This window comes from Lathyrus oleraceus, chromosome 5 (genome assembly GCF_024323335.1).
Source record: "Lathyrus oleraceus cultivar Zhongwan6 chromosome 5, CAAS_Psat_ZW6_1.0, whole genome shotgun sequence".
Lineage (NCBI taxonomy): Eukaryota > Viridiplantae > Streptophyta > Magnoliopsida > Fabales > Fabaceae > Lathyrus > Lathyrus oleraceus.
Window position 1 is genome coordinate 585,482,402 of NC_066583.1, and position 18,022 is coordinate 585,500,423.

The following is an 18,022-nucleotide window of genomic DNA, read 5'->3' on the forward strand; positions in this document are numbered from 1 at the left end:
TATAGTCACTCTTTTTATGGTCTCAATTTACAGAGTTAATACCAAAGTTTTTGTACGAGAGTAAAGAACATAAAGAAGTTAAAATCAATAGAACGACGGTTTGAGCTTTTAACTGGACAGTGTAAATTGGACATTAACTTTAAATCAGGGCGAAAACAATTTTTAGAGTTAATTAAATTCTAATCATTTTCAAAAAGTATTTTTAAAGGTTAAATGTGAGGGCGAAAGTTAAGCATTTAAGTTTAATCATATAATCTAAGTCAACAGAGCGAGAGTTTGAGACGAGGGTGTTTAAACGGTTAGTATTTTAATAAAAAGAGTTTCTATAGATTCTATTGTTTTCAAAAAGTGATTTTAGACTTAACTAAATAGTGAGAGCGTACGTTAATATAAAGTCATAGTCTGATTCGACAGAGCGAGAGTTTGAGAAAAGATTTTTAATCAATAGTGTCTACTGAAAAGACTTATTTTAAAACTAAGAAACCAACGAAGATTTGATTCCCTAATTACGACGAACTACATGCCGATATCCGTGTATTTGATATTTAATCTAGATCCGATTTTAGTTTTACTTTTCCCCCTAATCAACAAAGTATCATCCGCCTTAGCTTTATGAAGTAACCTTAGAAAAACGGTATATCGATTCATTAAGTCCCTGTGGGATCAATATCTTTTAAAACTACGCGATTAGACTGTGCACTTGCAGTTAATACCCCAATAGACTCATAAAGTCGCGATCATCAACCTTATGTTGAACTCGCCGGTTTTGGTCATATAAGCAAGATTTTATCTTGGTCCGTAGATAACAAATTCATTCTTGCTTTATGCGAAAAATGGCGTCCAGAGACACACACATTTTGGTTCCCAACCGGTGAGTGTACCGTGACGTTAGAAGACGTCTACATGCTTTTGGGACTGCCCATTGAAGGTAAGGTTATTAATGGTAAAACCAACTATGCAAATTCAATTTGCATGGACCTCTTGGAGACTGATTTGTTCGATGATAACTCAAGAGGTCAAGGTATACTCCTTTCACGCCTTAAGGCATACTATAACAGTTTATACTTAGATGAGCATTCTACCGAAGATGCTCGAATAATAAAAACTAGGTGTTACATTATACTTTTAATTGGTTCTTTTTTATTTCCCGAAGATAGTGATTCTAGCATGCATATTATGTATTTACCTTTACTTAGACATGTAGATAGATTAGGAAGTTACAGTTGGGGATCTGCTTGTCTAGCCTATCTCTATAGTTCCTTGTGCAAAAACTCACACAAAGACACATCTACATTTTCTGGATGTACTGTTTTGCTCCAAGCATGGGGTTGGTCAAGACTACCGTCCCTAGCACCCGTCAACAACAACCCTTTCACTTTCCCGTATGCACAAAAGTAAGTTGTTTAAATTGCTATATATTTACTTACTTCTTTAAAGATTATTATCTCTAACTAATATTTTTACCTTTTTGGTGTAGATGGTCTGCACGTGGTATGAGTTACAATAGATGTCCTAGACACTGTATTACCCAGTATCGCAATCTGTTAGATCACCTTCGACCGACAGACGTAAGGATAATAACCTCATTATTTCGTTATAATTTGTTAACCTCTTCTACCTAGATTATAATCCTATTTTCTTTCACATTTCAGTTCATTTCGCGTCCATACCTTAATTTGGATCATGACCATGAGGTCAACGCTGAAGACGTGGCCATATGGACTGCATGCACACCGATAATACGATTCACAATTGTGGAGATGCACAACAGTGATCGTGTGAAGTTGCAGTTCGGTATGCCCCCAAACATCCCAGATCCCCTAGCAAGCCTAGGAGAATGGCATATGCGCAAAGTTAACGATCAATGGAACTTCAATCCATGGCAAAGCTTCGCAAGATCGGAGTGTCGTAAATGGAAGCACCGACATGACCATGTCTTAACTGATGCAGACATGCCAAATGAAGAAAAACCAAGTCGTACTTATATGATTTGGCACAGATCGGTTGGTTTTCAGTTCATCGGCGAGGATATGTACCTGTACGATCCACGCCAACAAACTTACACACCTGACACCTCAACATCAAACCCCCAACAACATTGTCAGACCGGATACACACAACCCCCTGTCCGTCAAACGTTTCGTTCAACCAACGCACAAACATACAACCAAAACATGCCATACACCCAACCCCAATACCAAGAGCATACCCCATACCACCACCAACAAATTGACCATCAACCTGAGACCCAACATCGTTTCGCACCCACAATATCACCCTACCAAAGCCGGCTTAGCCAGAACACCCAATGATCATTCAACACCAACCGCCCCTCCTCCTACCATAGCCAAGAAGCCCAAACCTCACAAAACCAAAACCTCTGACAACCCTATTTATACCAAACACCCCAACAATCTTTCCAACCTTTCCTCGATGCATCATTCACACCCATGTCTCCCTTCAACCGTCTCGGTCGCCCACCAATGAGTCAACCACAACCCAACTACTCTGGCATGGGTCATGAACTCAGCTACGGCGGTACACCCTTGATGTATACTGAAGACTATGCCGACTTGTCTGACTACCTCAACAAGCCATCTCCTGTAGTTGGTAGTGACGCTCCTGACCCTTCAGATGCTCAAACACCAGTAGTGAATCATCAACGTGGGTTAGGACCACATGTTAGGGTAGCTAGGGGATGTGGGACCAAAGGTCGGTTGGGTGATTCCGGTCATCACCATTAGGCTTTTTGTGTAAACGATTTTTTTTATTAATATCAATTGATCTTATTTCAAAATTATATATGACGTAGACCATTTAGCCAAAAAAATTGCATTTTACACTGAGGTGTCAATCCAATTGGCGTCTCCTTTGTAAAAATACACATGGGCGCCAATTGGATTGGCTAGGGCACATGCCATAGCCAATCCAATTGCCGCCTCCATTCAATCTTTAAGAGGAGTTGCCAATTGAATATGAACTCCTCCTGAAAGTGGAATAGTTTGAGATTTTTTTTGAAACCATTGGTATTTTGGGATTTTCCTTGAAAAATTGGGTTATTTTTGTAAAAGATTCAACTTTTTTGTCCCAAAAATAAATTATCAAAAAAGATCAAAATACAATTTTTAATATCTCTCTATTTAATATTTTGATTAATAAATATAATATTATAATTTTATTTGTTAATAAATAATATTATAATAAAATTATATTATTTTTGTCTGATACATATGCGTATCAAATAAAGTTGAGTAAATCTTTTTTCTCTCTTCGTCATTTTTTCCCTTCTCAATATTTAATATTTTGATTCATGAATATCAATATTTTATATATTAATAAAAATATTATAGTAAAAATTATACTTTCTAATGCATAGATATATATCAAACAAAATAGATAAAAAATTGCATCGACCATCAAACAATACAAAAAATTATCTTGTATTGTCTTGTACTATTATGTTAAATACTTTTTATTTTGTAAATCAAACGCAACCTAAATAAAACAAGAGGAAATATGATTTTTCAAATTAAAGCGACAAAATAATTTATAAAATACACATTTTCCATAAAAATACTTCATAAAAATACCGGCGGTCTTAATGGTGATATTAATTAGATGAATATTATCGTGCTTTAGAATTTAATTATGTACATATATTAATTATTCAATACGATTTTTATATAAATGTATTTCAAAAAATATTTTAAAATATATTTTTAATAAGTATCTAGAAGTTTGGGTTTAATTTTTAGAGGATAAGATATTAATATTTAATTTTGATAAGTCAATTCAGTCGATAATTGTATAAAAATATTATATATAAAGACACTGATACGAATCCGTGACATCCGAGTTATTTATTTTAGTTATAGTTCAATTTTTAGAAAAGATAAATCCAAACAAACCTAAGTAATTGAGTAAAAAAACAAAAGTAATTAGTTTGTCTTTATTTGCATGTATCAATTATTTAATACAATGCTATTTTTACATAAATTTTTTCGATTTTTTTGAACTATTTTTATTAATAAGATATAGTATCTAGAAGTTAGGGTTCAAATTTTAAAGAACTAGATATCATAATTTAGAAGATATGGTCCAATTTAAAAAAATAAGATATCAATATCTAGAAACTAGGGTTCAATTTTTAGAGAAAATGAATTCAGACAAATAAAATAAAAGTAATTAGTTTGACTTTATTGGTATCCATCATTAAATTTCAATTCAATTTAATTTTTTTAAATTTTAACTTTTAAATAAACTTTGTTAAACACTTTGATTTTTTTTTCAAATTTTCTAATTATTTAAAATGAAATTTAAACCAAACTGATAAAAAGATGGGATTAAAGGTAGTGCACTCTCAGGATAAAGAAATATTACACTGACATCTAATCAAAATATTTTATATTGTCAAATCATAACAGTATTTAAAAATAAAAATGTGATGTGACAAGATATACGAGTCTCATTGGTTGACAGTGTAAAAATATTTTACACTGTTAGTGCATATTCATTTTTCTCTAAAAAGATTGATTTAGTCACAATTCTATTAACATGAATTTATATTAATTTTTTTTTTTTTTTTAAAATTATATAAAATTTATACAAAATTAAAATAGATACAAAAATAATATATAATAATTAAAAATAATATATAATGATTAAAAAATATAGTATAAATGCATAAACGACAATAAAAATAATATATAATGATTAAAAATATATAATAAATTATTTTAAAAAATATCTTATAAATTACCGAGATTAATTGTTATACATTGTCTAAGTAAAAAGATTTATACTGTCAATGTATCACAATCATCCGTTTGTATTAATTTTTAAATGGTTAAAATAAAACTCAATTCTTTCAAATAAATCCGTAGTTGCGATTAATTAACCGTAAAAAAAAATAAAAATCAACCTTTTCAAATAATCAATAATCATGATTAATTAAATCATGTAAAAAAATCTTTATATTGGTAGTGCATATCAATTAAATTCTGAATTATAATATAATGGGTTGATTCAGAATATGCTTTGTTTGATTCATTGTATTCAATTAAATTTTTTTTTTATCGAAAAGAAGAATATTTAATTAAAATATTGAATATTTTAAAAAAAAGAATATTAAAATATAGAATAAAAGAATTTTCCAAATTTATTCTTCATTTTTAAGATGAAGAAAATGAGGTGTAATTATTAAATCCTCGAAAACGCATGATAGTATAGTATAGTATATTCTTCTTCCTTCCATTGCATTGCATTCTTCTTTCACAGAAAAAATCTCCACTTGTGGTCTTGTTTCTTTCTTTTCTCTGCAAATCCTTCGTTCTCTTCTCTCTCTTGAATGTTGAAATAACACTCTGCATTTTCTCCAAACCAATTCGAAATCTCTTTCTCTCTCTACAATGGAGTGTGGTTCCGAAGATTTTTCAGATAACACTCAAGGACCAGACTCTAACAAGGACCAACGAGTCTATTTCGTTCCTCAAAGGTCTTTTCCCTTTCAATTTTTCACTAATTCTCACTTCAATTTAATTTAATTTAATTCAATTCAATTCAATTCTCCGTTCTCTTTAACTTTCCTTTTCCAAATCTGTGACTCAATTTCGATGTTTTGTTGGTTTGTATAGATGCATAATTATTGAAGTATTCAACATTTACAATGTCCCATAGGGTTCAAACGATTTAAACGGACTCAATTCAATTTCGTTATGTCTTTTTTTTTGTGTGGATGTTTTTGGTTTTTAATTGAATGATTTTACTTTTGTGGTTTGCTTTGATTTTGATTTTGATTTGGTCTCAGCTTGTGTGAATTGGTTGGAAGAAATTGATTGAATGTGCGAAGTGCATCAATGGATGATGATTGTGTGTTTCAGGTGGTGGAAGGATTCTCAAGATGCAATGCCCGTGGATTTGGATAAGAAGAAGGGAATTGTGTATGCATCTTCGCCTGGTTCATCCTATGGTCCAATGAAGATCATCAATAACATCTTCAACTCAGATCTTGTGTTTAATCTTCAGAGGGAGGAAGAATCGCGGCACATTCTGGAGAATGGTGAAGTGGGTGTATCTGGGCGGGATTTTGCTTTGGTATCCGGGGATATGTGGTTGCAGGCACTCAAGTGGTGAGTGGCATAGAGAAAATCTCACCCCCTATCTCTCTTCTGTTGTTTAAATATCTGATTCTTGTCTGAGTAAAGATATATAAATATAAAGTTGAACTGCATTAGGTTCAAGTTAGAATGTTCTCCGATGCAGAATTTTGATTTCAATATATGGTTTGGACTTGGGATCTCGTAACTCTGTATGATTTAGCTTGCTGGATCTCATAACTTTGTGTGATTTAGCTAGCTGGATTGGTACTTTGTGTTGTGTGAAATTCTCCCAGCCTTTCATATTTATGGTCCAGCGTTTTCACGTAAATAATATATCTGTTTCTATAGCAAAATAATTATACTTTAGGGACAGATGTTATGGGTGAGAAGGCTAGTGGAGGGATTATTTTGTGTGTGTTGATTGCTGAACTATATTGCGTATTTATTCTTCTATGCTAGTTCACTCCAATTTTGTATAGAAATCTCATTTGACCATTAATATGTAATTATCTCCTAAATGAGTAATACCTGATGGTACTGCATGTCGTATATATAATTCATATAACTCTCGAATTTTAAAACAACCAGCATGTTAGTTATATCTATGTTGTCAATAGTGCGCAATATAGCGGAATAGCAAGCAGCGTTAGATTTCGGCGTGACACTTTTTGCCTGCGAGCTTCCATTTGCAACAGCGCTGTTGCGGCCACTAATTGTAATGAAAATGCGGCCCCAAACCGCTATCGTATCCACTATTGGGGTTTCGGGGCGAAAATTCTCAATTTTCTTAAACTGTTGTCTTTTTAAGGGTATAAATATCAATTCGAACCCTTCTAAGGATAATGTTTTGTTCTTCATTCTATTATGTTCTTGCTGACCAACAATTATGTTCTTCTTCCTACTTTAAGTCCAGTCCTGTTATGTTCTTCTCGGTTTAAGTTCTATACTTTAGGCTCTTTAATTATTAAGTATGATGGTCTCTTTAGTTTTGTGTATTTTTCTACTTTTGAGTATTTATGTTTACTTTGTACGCTGATTGGTAGTCTTTGCAATAGCGGCTATCCCGCTATCCGCTATAGCATTTTAGGGGGTCAATACTATGCGACACTATCTGAGATTAACAACATAGATTTATATATAAATTTGATGAAATCAATTCATAACTTCAGGACATTTTACTATTTTTGAGTTTGTGAATAATTAAATTAGCATATTTGTCTTTGTTTAGTACTTCCTATTTAGAAGTTCGAGTAGCAAATAATGTGTTCTTAATAAGTGGAACAGAGGTTTATTGCTGTTTTAGCATGTATTGTTTTTTAATGTTGATTCACAATAAGAAATAGTTTGTGGTTCCTGCTTCTTGATGCAACTGATAAAAGTTTTTGTAAATCCATGATATATAGTTTGTTATGTACTTATATCTTCATCATCACATGCTTTGATATTCTATTTAGGCACAGCGACTCAAAAAATGCAATGAAAGATGAGAAGGGCTTTTCAGCAACCGACAATGATATTGGGGATGTATATCCGTTACAACTCAGGCTTTCTGTTCAGAGGGAAACAAATTCCTTTGAAGTAAGAATAAGCAAAAAGGTATATATATGTGTGCGTGTGTTTCTCTCTCATAGCTATTGTTCCCTCACCCTTTCAATTTTTTTAGCATGATGGCTGCCATGATGTAATTAGTGGTAAGCAATTTTATTAGGGAACGTTTTTAGTTATATTTTTTCATGGAATACTGAGATATCAGATACAAAAGACATAAGTTACATGCTCTCTTTAATTGTTGTTTTATATTCATTAAAGGAATGATTTCAGAAAGGACATATTTAACATACATATCTATTGTCTGGCTGGGTTAGGTTCCACATTGTGTTTGGATGGGGCTAAGACCTAGAATTTTTGAAGATAATGTTAAACACAATAGAAGTGTGTATTCACTATTGGATAATTTGATTCAACATAAGTGCTTATAATTCATACATCATGGAGAAATCATGAATTCAGTTGGGGTAGCACACCTACCATAGAAAAGATGGTTGAAACTCGGTTTAGGTGGTTTGAGGATGTTGAGAGAAGACTTGTGGATTATGTAGTAAGAAAATTAGATCAAATAGAGGATAGTCAAATCAGTAGAGACTAATGAGTTGGATGAAAATATGATATTTGATACTCCCTTTGTCCCTCAATAGGTATCCTCTTTGCCATTTTTATTTGTCTCAAATTATTTGTCCATTTGAAATACCAATACAACGTTTAGTATTAGTTTTTCCTCTAACTTAGCCTTATTTATTGTGTTTTGATTCATATAATTACTCCACTACATATTATTAAGAAGGTTTTTTAGTAAATGATACTCATTTTGTTATTGAAATCAACACAATAAATCACCATCTTAAAAAATGTGTATAACTCAAAGAAGACACCTAAATTGAGACGGAGGGAGTAGAATATTATGGCATCGTTTGATTCATGTAGCTGACCCCACATAGCGGGATAAGACTTTGTTGTTGTTGTTATTATTATTACTATAATCTTATTTTTCAAATTCTAATGAACTCTTCAAACTTATTCCATTCTTTTTAGGACAATACAGTTGAGCTTTATAAAAGAGCCTGCAAAATGTTCAGTGTGGATTCAGAGATGGTAATGCAATATCATATTTACATTTACAATTATACTTACGTGTGGTTGTGTGTGGACAATTCAACTTTTACTGCAATAAATTGACAAATTTTAAACTTATTATACAGTTACGCATTTGGGACTTTTCTGGTCAAATAACCTTGCTTTTTAATGATGACGAAAATCATGTGCTCACGGACAGTCGAAGGCAGTCAGATCAGGAGGTATGCGGTATTAGGTTTTGATTTAATATTTTTTTGTTCATGCTTGTTTGTGTAATTTAAATTCACAGGTCAAAATTTGATTACAAACCTTCGCCTTTTCCCAACATCAGTGACAGGCATCTATTATGTTCCACGTCCCTTTGATGATTAAGCATTCTGTCTAAGATTACATTTTCTTGCAGATCGAGACTTTCAAGCACTTGGTAGATTTTTTTTTTTTTTTTATAAAAGATTTATAGAAAAAGAACTGCATGAGGTCAAAGTGCAGGTTGGATTGTACACGACAAGCACTGTGTTTCTTATGCCTATGATTTTTGCTTGGGGTCCTTTCTCCTTAGTAATTATTACATCGGACTTTGATAGCTATGTAGAAACTTTATTATGAGCATGACTGTGTTAATTGGGTATTTCTATATTGCCCGATATTTGCATGGGATTTGTAGACGTTATTCAGTAATCAGTTAACAAATGCGATACAAATTAAATATAGTTTAGATTTTGGACAAATGTTTGCTGTAGTTTATTTTAAAAGCTACTTGTTTCCTTCATATTTTCCTTATACAACACAATATTGTTTGTGTTTTTTCCTCACAAGTTTTTTGTTAGTAATTCTCAATGTTAAGTTGTAGGATTTTGTATTCCTGCTTTAGTTTTAAGTGTCAATCTGTAGTGAGAACTAACATTTTATATTAGGTTTGTTGATGCAAGAGTGTATTCGAATCTACCTTATTGTGTTTCCTGTATGAATAGAGTGAGGATAACTCAAATTTCTGTGAGTTTTATATGCTATTGTTTTTTATTCTGATTTATTGTCTTGTGTGTCTCTTTATGGCTTTTATTAAAATTTACTATAATGACATTACCTTCTGAGAATTATTGGCTATGATTGGATTGCCTTATCTGCCAAACTAATTTTAACTATGAACAATGTATACAGACTCTTTTAGAGTTGCAAGTTTACGGGTTGTCAGACTCAATGAGATGTAGGGAAGGAAAAAAAGATGAGATGGCAAATTTTTCTGGCAGTGCTTCGATGAAGATGAATGGTACTGCTGACAGTTTAAATTCTGATTGTATGCGTGTGGGTTCTTTGACCTTCTCTCTAGGACCTGGTGAAGCGGGTTCCTTGGGATTAACTGGATTACAGAACCTGGGAAATACTTGCTTCATGAACAGTTCCCTTCAGTGCTTAGCACATACACCAAAGCTTGTTGACTATTTTCTGGAAGATTATGGTAGAGAAATCAATCCTGATAACCCATTGGGCATGAATGTATGTGATCAATTTATTCATCACTCATAATCAATTAGTTTAATGTATCAAGAATTTTATGGCACTTCTATACTAATGATGTCTTTCACTAAATATTTCTTTCTTGACATATGCTTCTTTGCCAGGGTGAGATAGCGTCGGCATTTGGAGATTTACTTAGGAAGTTATGGGCTCCTGGTGCAAGTCCTGTGGCACCAAGGATTTTCAAATCAAAACTTGCTAGATTTGCACCTCAGTTTAGTGGGTTTAATCAGCATGATTCGCAAGTTAGTGCATTTGGCCCTTTCTTTCTATGTCTCTTTTTGCTTTTATACAAGGCTCATGTTCCATGTACCCTTACATTGTGTACAATATATGCATATGCATTTTTCTTAACAGGAGCTTCTTGCTTTTTTATTGGACGGACTTCATGAAGATTTGAATCGTGTTAAATGTAAGCCTTATGTTGAAGCCAAGGATGGAGATGGTCGACCAGATGAAGAAGTGGCTGATGAATATTGGCATTATCATCTGGCTCGCAATGATTCAGTCATTGTTGACGTGTGCCAAGTATGTACTCATCTCATTTTATGCAATTTTTTACTTCACTATGACACATACATGATGTGAGGCGCCCCATAATTTCATGGTTGATAGTAGCAGTTTGTTATAGAAACTTACTATAATAATTTGTAATTGTGTTCCTAACTCAAATCAGACAACGGTGTTACAAACTAATAAATTGAATGCCTAATTGATTAGCACTCCTCCTCAAGCTGAATGACTGGACAGTGACGGTGCATGGCGGCGGCAGGAAAAGCACCGCCGTGCTTGCCGACAGTGTTGCATCCGAGAGGAACTGGTGCAGCTGGCTGAACACAGTTGGTACTGATGGAAAATGGTGCTGAAAAGGAAGCTCACTGGAAGAGCACAGTAAAAAAAATAACGCACAGTAACCCTAGGATAATATGGCTAATGTTGCAGAATCAGAATATTAATTAGAATAGTATACCATTTATATTGTTTCCTTCTTTAGCCAATATATTTTTTGGTAGTCTTTTATCATCATGTAACTATGCTAGGATCTGTGTGATTAATCTAGGATTCTAATTCTCTCTCTATTGGAGAGAGAAATTCCCTGTACATTTTACATAATCAAAGTATTATTCTCCTCTAATTCTTTTCAACTACTGATACCATATAGAATTTGTAATTTTGCGTGTCTAACTAAGATCACACGACCTTGCATTACTATTGGTGTTGCAAATAAATCCACTAATTTGAGCCTAATTTATTCGCACTAATCTGTACAGTCTAGGAATTCTAACAAGTTACTAATTCCAACACTTATAAAGCACATTCATGATTTTCTTGGACATTTACAAATTTATTAAAACTGTTACTTAAAGAGTTTAAATTTTTAAATAATTGGCTGTAACTATGAGTGACAGCTTCTTATGTCTGTCTGTCATGCCAAATTCAGTAATTCAAGAAATTACAGCTTGATTATTGTCAATCTAAGAGAATTCTAACAACATACACAGACATTGTATTATTTAGGACTGACCATTCTTTTAAAGTTTCTGAACAATGCATTTAAAGTTTCAAATCACATGTATTGTGTTAGATATCATATGATAGAATTGAATTGCTTTCAAAAACATCTGTGAGTGTCTGTGTGCTGGGACATATCTAGCAAGAGTAATGAGTTTATGTGAGAGGTGGAAAGGAAAACTGAAGATTGACCATTGAGTCTTTCATAAATGGTCAAGGGTATTATGATAACAGTTCATAATACTTCTGAAAAATATGCATTTGATGCTGGCTGCTGCTACTTTTATGTGGTCTTTTAATCTTGACAATTTATGGAATCTAAAATGGATAGGAATTTATGATAGCAGTTTTTTTAGGAGTTAGAAGAATAAGGAAACATGCTAATTTTTTAAAATTCTTGACAGAGTGCTCTGCGCTCCTTTTCTGTCGCTACTGCTTTTTCATTTTTTCTGAACATTTATTTGAGATGAACTTTGCTTTTTTTATTATGTTCGTCTGAAATATTTTGGTTACATATTCTTCCTAATGGTAACTCTCTTTACCTTGTGGATCACATTCATCATTTTATGCAGGGCCAATATAAATCAACATTAGTTTGTCCTGTTTGTAGGAAGGTCTCTGTGACATTTGATCCATTCATGTACTTGTCATTACCTCTACCTTCAGCAACAATGCGGACAATGACTTTAACTGTTGTTAGTAACATTGGTGATGGAATGCCTCAATTATCATCATATACAATTTCCGTTCCAAAACATGGAAAGTTTGAAGATCTTACACGCGCTCTTAGCATCGCATGCTCTTTGGGGCCTGATGAGACCTTCTTAGTAGCTGAGGTATACATATCCTAACTTATTTGTTTAAACTTGAATTTGAGCTCTGTTCCTTGGTACCTTGAGTTTCTTTATTGATACATTTCAATCTTGTAAAATCTTATGATTTCTGAAGCTCGGCTCTGATACAGGTATACAACAATTGTATCATACGCTTCCTTGAGGATCCAGCTGATTCATTATCATTGATCAGAGATGCTGACAAACTAGTTGCTTACCGGTTTCCGAAAGATAATGGGAAGGCCCCTCTGGTCGTCTTTATTAATCAGCGGATGGAGGAGTAAGTCAATACGTGTCTGATGATAAGAGTAATTTAAATCAGGAAAGAGTGACCTTTTTGTTTTTTTGGGTAATATCTGTAGACTGTTGAGTGTAATGAGCTAGTTTCTCTTGAACACTCAAAATCAGTCTTAGACTTTAATGGTTGAATACAAATTACAAGCAACTTTTCTGAAAAAGTAGTTGTGCCAGCCAAACTTTTTAACCGGGAATCGATATACAAAAAAATGACCTCAAATACATTGACTATCACCTGACTTTGATCAATGTCAACAAAACTTTGAGAAAAAAAATTGAGCTGAGTTGTTTCATGAAACTTTTTCGACTTATAATCACTATAGCATGCCGCATTCAGCAGGTATGTTATTATAGTTAATTCAGCAATCATCCCCAGAGACTCGGTTAAAAAGCATAATGGTTGACTATACGAGCTTACATTCACAAAAAATGCTTTACATGTACTACTTTATGGTCACTTGTTATTTTCTTGCCTTATAAAAATTGTGTTTGATATAATTTTGTCAGGCAATACATCTACGGGAAATCGGCTCCAAATTGGAAGGCATTTGGAATTCCTGTTGTGGCTAGTCTTTGCAATGTTGTAAATGGATCTGATCTCTGCAATTTGTATCTGAAGTGGTTCCATCCATTACAAGATTCAATTGAAGGGACCTTAGAAAATTGTGCTGTGTCTGAGAGAACTGAAGTTGTAGAAGTGGAAGGGGTTACAGATCCTTGTTCAGATCCAAATGTAAATGGGTTAGATACACCTTCAGATATAGAAATGGAGTTTTACCTAACAGATGATAAGGGGACTGTTAAGAATTCCAAAATATTAATGAACGAACCATTTACAGTAAATGGAGAGTTAAACCTGCTGCACGTGCTTGTATGTTGGTCAGAAAAACAGACTAAAAAATATGACACACAGCTTTGTAGTTCGTTGCCCGAGGTTTGCAAGTCTGGCTTTTTTGCAAAGAGACCTCAAGAACCAGTTTCTCTGTATAAGTGTCTTGAAGCATTCTTACAAGAAGAACCTCTTGGCCCAGAAGACATGTGGTTAGTTACCGTGTTTATTTATAATATAAAGAGAAGTACTTTGATTGGCATGTCTGTTATTCTTTTTCTATATGGGAAATATTTTAAATTGGATAACTATACATTCAAGCTTTGGCAAATAATTTTAGTTTCAGACGCACATGAGCACAACATTTATGTATTCAACCCATAACTGCTATGGTGTCCACTTACCGTATGAAGTACAAAGTCCGACACGGATGCGTGACACGACATAGACACGGCGACACTGCTAATTTAAAAATATAGGACACCGACACATATTTGTTTATTTATCAGAATTAAATATAATACAAACATTATTTTAACAGATCTACATTAATATTGGTAGTTTTTCAATTTGTTTCATTACAAAATGTTCTTAAACAAAATATGATAGTTTTTCAACTTCATTCGTCTATCTACTATACCGAAAATCTAAAAATGATGTAATCAAACTTCATGTCTTTAACCCCTTCATTGATCATCACTGCTTCAGCACACATGTTTAACTCTCGTAGAAGCGTCTAAGCAAAAAAAATGTTTTAGGACACTTGTCTGAGCTATTGAACACGTGTTGTATGGGTGTCGAACACTGGGACATGCCTAATCTCAGATATGTCTTTGTTTCAGAGTTATTACTATCATTATTGCACAAAATTACTTTTTGTACGGTATCAGTTGGACACTTAATGGATTCAAACCCTTAGTAATGTCAATAAAAAATTGATCAGGAACAGCTGCTTGTTTTGTAATCATCTAAGTTTCTATTTATACTTTTATCAGCAGATAAAATTTCAATATAACTCTTTTCTCTATATTTTCCCTTCGTTCTATTATCTAATATCTATATGATTGGATTCCTGTTTTCCTAATTTTAATCTTAAACACACTGCCATGAAAATATTCCGGCTAAACTTTGTCTGGAAATATTGCTGTGTCAATACTTCTTACAACTATTGCTGGTCTTTTGTTTCATGTTCTAACAATTCTATATATTAGAGTCAACAGTTGGAACATGCCCACCCTCTTATCTATTAATTATTCATGTTTCAGTCTTACTAGTATCTAAGGTGTAGTTTTCTGCATTGTTAGGTATTGTCCTGGCTGTAAAGATCATCGTCAGGCCAGTAAGAAGTTAGATCTTTGGAGACTTCCTGAAATTTTGGTCATTCATCTCAAGAGGTTTCAATATAGCCGATTCATGAAAAACAAGCTGGAGACATTTGTTGACTTCCCTGTGGATCACCTTGATCTGTCAGCTTATATTACTCATGGAAACCAGAAGTCTTATCATTACACACTTTATGCTGTCAGTAATCATTTTGGAAGCATGGGGGGTGGCCATTATACCGCATTTGTACATGTAAGTGCTGTTCATTTTTAAAATATTTTTCCTCTTCGTTTTTAAGCACGTTATTTGGGTTATGACCATGAGAAATCAGTAGAACATAATGAAAGTCCTGGAAGCATTAAGAACTGTTTGCGAACTTGACAATTTTTTCATTACATTTGCCTTTACTGTGTGCTGAATGTTATGCCTCTCTCCATGGGCCTTTTCACTGAAAAGTTCATATATGTTTTTGACATAACTATGTTCTGCATGAAATTATTTTTAAAAAAGTCCTTTAAGCAACTGTTAATGTTCTTCCTAACTGCCTTCTGCTCATGTATTTAATGTAGCATGGTGGTGATCAATGGTATGACTTTGATGATAGCCGTGTTTATCCCATCAGCAAGGAGAAGATAAAGTCTTCCGCTGCCTATGTTCTTTTCTACAGAAGAGTTTTTGAAGTTTTAACATAATGGGAGAGTAGCATATAGTTCGAACAGCCAATTGAAGCTAGATACCATTTATTAACATTATTGCCATCATAGTCTTACAAGTGTACAGAGGGTGAACCCTGGTGCAAAGATAAGATTCCTTCCCTGTGACCTGGTCGTCAGAGGATCTAGTTACAGAAATAGTTTGTGCTCATGCAGTTAAGGTCATGTACATCCAACCGTCTTCAAACCCTACAATGGTGAGTGCATGGTGTACCGGACTGCCCCTTTTTTGAGTCTTCTCACAAGTATACTTGACAAGGTAGCATTCTTTTGTCATTTACTCTTAAAGTTTAGAACAGTTGGAGTTTCGCCAGGGAAATGGTAACTTTAAAACTTAGGAGTTAGGACAGTATACTAAGGAAGACTAACATAGTAAAAACTGAGGTGACAGACAACACCTGTTGTGTCAAAGCATTTTGTTTACAAATGTTCATGTAAAGAGAATTTCTATTTTTGAAGAGTTGGACCTAATCCTGTCCATTTATTTTCTTCAATTATATTTTTTTGTCCTCATTGTATTCTTTAGCTTTCATAAACATTTTGAATTCATTCATATTTAGTTAAATCAGGATGCTCTCAACATTTTGATTTATTTTATGGTAATCAGAATTTGGCATGACTGAAATTCACATTTTGTTGGAAATGAACATTTGTTTCAATGGCCTTTGGCATTTTCTTGGAAGAATTTAAATTCCATGTTCCATGGTAGCTGTAAAGCACAAGTATGATATCTCTTGTGTGTTCAAATGTACCTTGTTTAAAATCCGTGTAACCTGATAGATTGTGTTTTCGTTGAATGGTTAAGTTGAAAAGAAAAAAGCAATTAAAAAATGAAATGCAGACTTTGCCGGTCTCACAGAAACACTGGATATGAGCAACACAGTTATGCCCAACACTTGTTAATTCTCCCCAGGATGCCGACGGACCAAGTTTCTCACTTATATTTAAAACTGGAGGAATTCATTTGTATGAATGTAATGGGAGCATGTCATTCAATTAACAGCCACGAGGTATACATCATTCAGTTAACTACAGAGGCAACAAAATGGACAACTTTGGAGATTTTGGTGAAAAAGCTTTGAAGAGTTTTTGTCGCATTCAGGCAGCTGAAACGTTTTACTAGTATTTCTCTTGCTGAATCTTGGGCTCTTCTTCTCCATAGAATTAGAGTGGCCTGAAGTATAGCCATCAAGATAGGGTACGTCTTCCTGCACCAAAAAAAAAAGTATTATTAGGGTACCATGTAAAAATATTAAAATGTCACCATATTTCGGAGTTGTATCTTCAGACGAATCCTAAACACACATCTTATGTCAATTCTGAGTCATACATCTTATGTCAATTCTGAGTCATGTCTTAGGAGTGTGACTTTTTTAGATTCGGAGATGCATCTCCAGAATTTGTATGTAGATGCATCTATGTAGCATACAGAAATAGAAATAGAAGTAGTAAATTAAAAATTTGTATTTTAATAAAATAAAATTATCATTCATAACATAAAATCAACATTACATATGTGATGTTAATATAAAATCAGATAATACATTTCAATATCTAGGTTGACGCTTCAACATCTTCACAATATCTTTGACCGATCTTGAAATCGTCGCTTCCACCTTGATTGAAATTTTTGTTTCGAAACGGAAAAATGTATTCCACATAGCCCTTATATCTGTATCCTTCTTGAGCTCATATTTGTTGAACTCAATCTTCTCTTCGTTGTTAATTGATGTTGAATGGTAATTGAGCTTCACAATTTTTGATTATTTTCGTAAGATAGGAGATTCTGCACTTCGTATTGCAGATATTCAAAAGAGGTGTACTCATTGATCTTAAACTTTCGTCTAGGTGTCATGTTACAAAAAGATACATTTGAGACATATCAGATGATGTTTATTTGTGACATTTTTCTTTGCATAAAATAAAAAACAAGAGCCTAAATTTATAGAAGTTGTAGACAAATGTGGACCTAAAAAATTCTATCTTGTATCAGTGGTGGTTTCATAGATATATTTTCGGTACCATCCTATTATATTATTCCGGAGATACACCTCCAGAACCTCTCATGAACCAGACAAAAAGTAGAACCCGCGTGTTTTGTTATATTTTGGCAAACATCAAAATGTATTAAAATATTTAAAATTGTATATATTACATTTCATTAATATTTATAGACAATTACCTACACTTAATTGATGACGAAAAACTAAAATAAATAGAAAGATTTGTCGCAAGCTAAATATATATAAGTATGAGTGGTATCCCCCTTTG

General features: G+C 33.4%; 1 protein-coding gene across 1 annotated transcript; it reads left to right on the forward strand.

Moving 5' to 3' along the window:
* The first annotated feature begins 5,198 nt into the window (after positions 1-5,198).
* Positions 5,199-16,264, forward strand: LOC127086697 (ubiquitin carboxyl-terminal hydrolase 8). Its single transcript, XM_051027494.1, has 13 exons — positions 5,199-5,494; positions 5,880-6,128; positions 7,553-7,694; positions 8,688-8,747; positions 8,855-8,950; positions 9,888-10,223; positions 10,349-10,489; positions 10,602-10,772; positions 12,329-12,592; positions 12,721-12,869; positions 13,394-13,927; positions 15,020-15,290; positions 15,608-16,264. The coding sequence occupies exons 1-13, from the start codon at positions 5,409-5,411 to the stop codon at positions 15,728-15,730; spliced, it is 2,622 nt and encodes an 873-aa protein (XP_050883451.1). The 5' UTR covers positions 5,199-5,408; the 3' UTR covers positions 15,731-16,264.
* Positions 16,265-18,022: the final 1,758 nt, after the last annotated feature.

What these genes read in the sequence shown, in the direction of transcription:
- LOC127086697 (XM_051027494.1), top strand. Translation starts at nt 5,409, where the DNA reads ATGGAGTGTGGTTCCGAAGATTTTTCAGATAACACTCAAGGACCAGAC. An exon ending in TTAATCAGCATGATTCGCAA is followed by an intron (nt 10,490 to 10,601) that starts GTTAGTGCATTT and finishes TTTTCTTAACAG; the next exon opens with GAGCTTCTTGCTTTTTTATT. An exon ending in AGACCTTCTTAGTAGCTGAG is followed by an intron (nt 12,593 to 12,720) that starts GTATACATATCC and finishes GCTCTGATACAG; the next exon opens with GTATACAACAATTGTATCAT.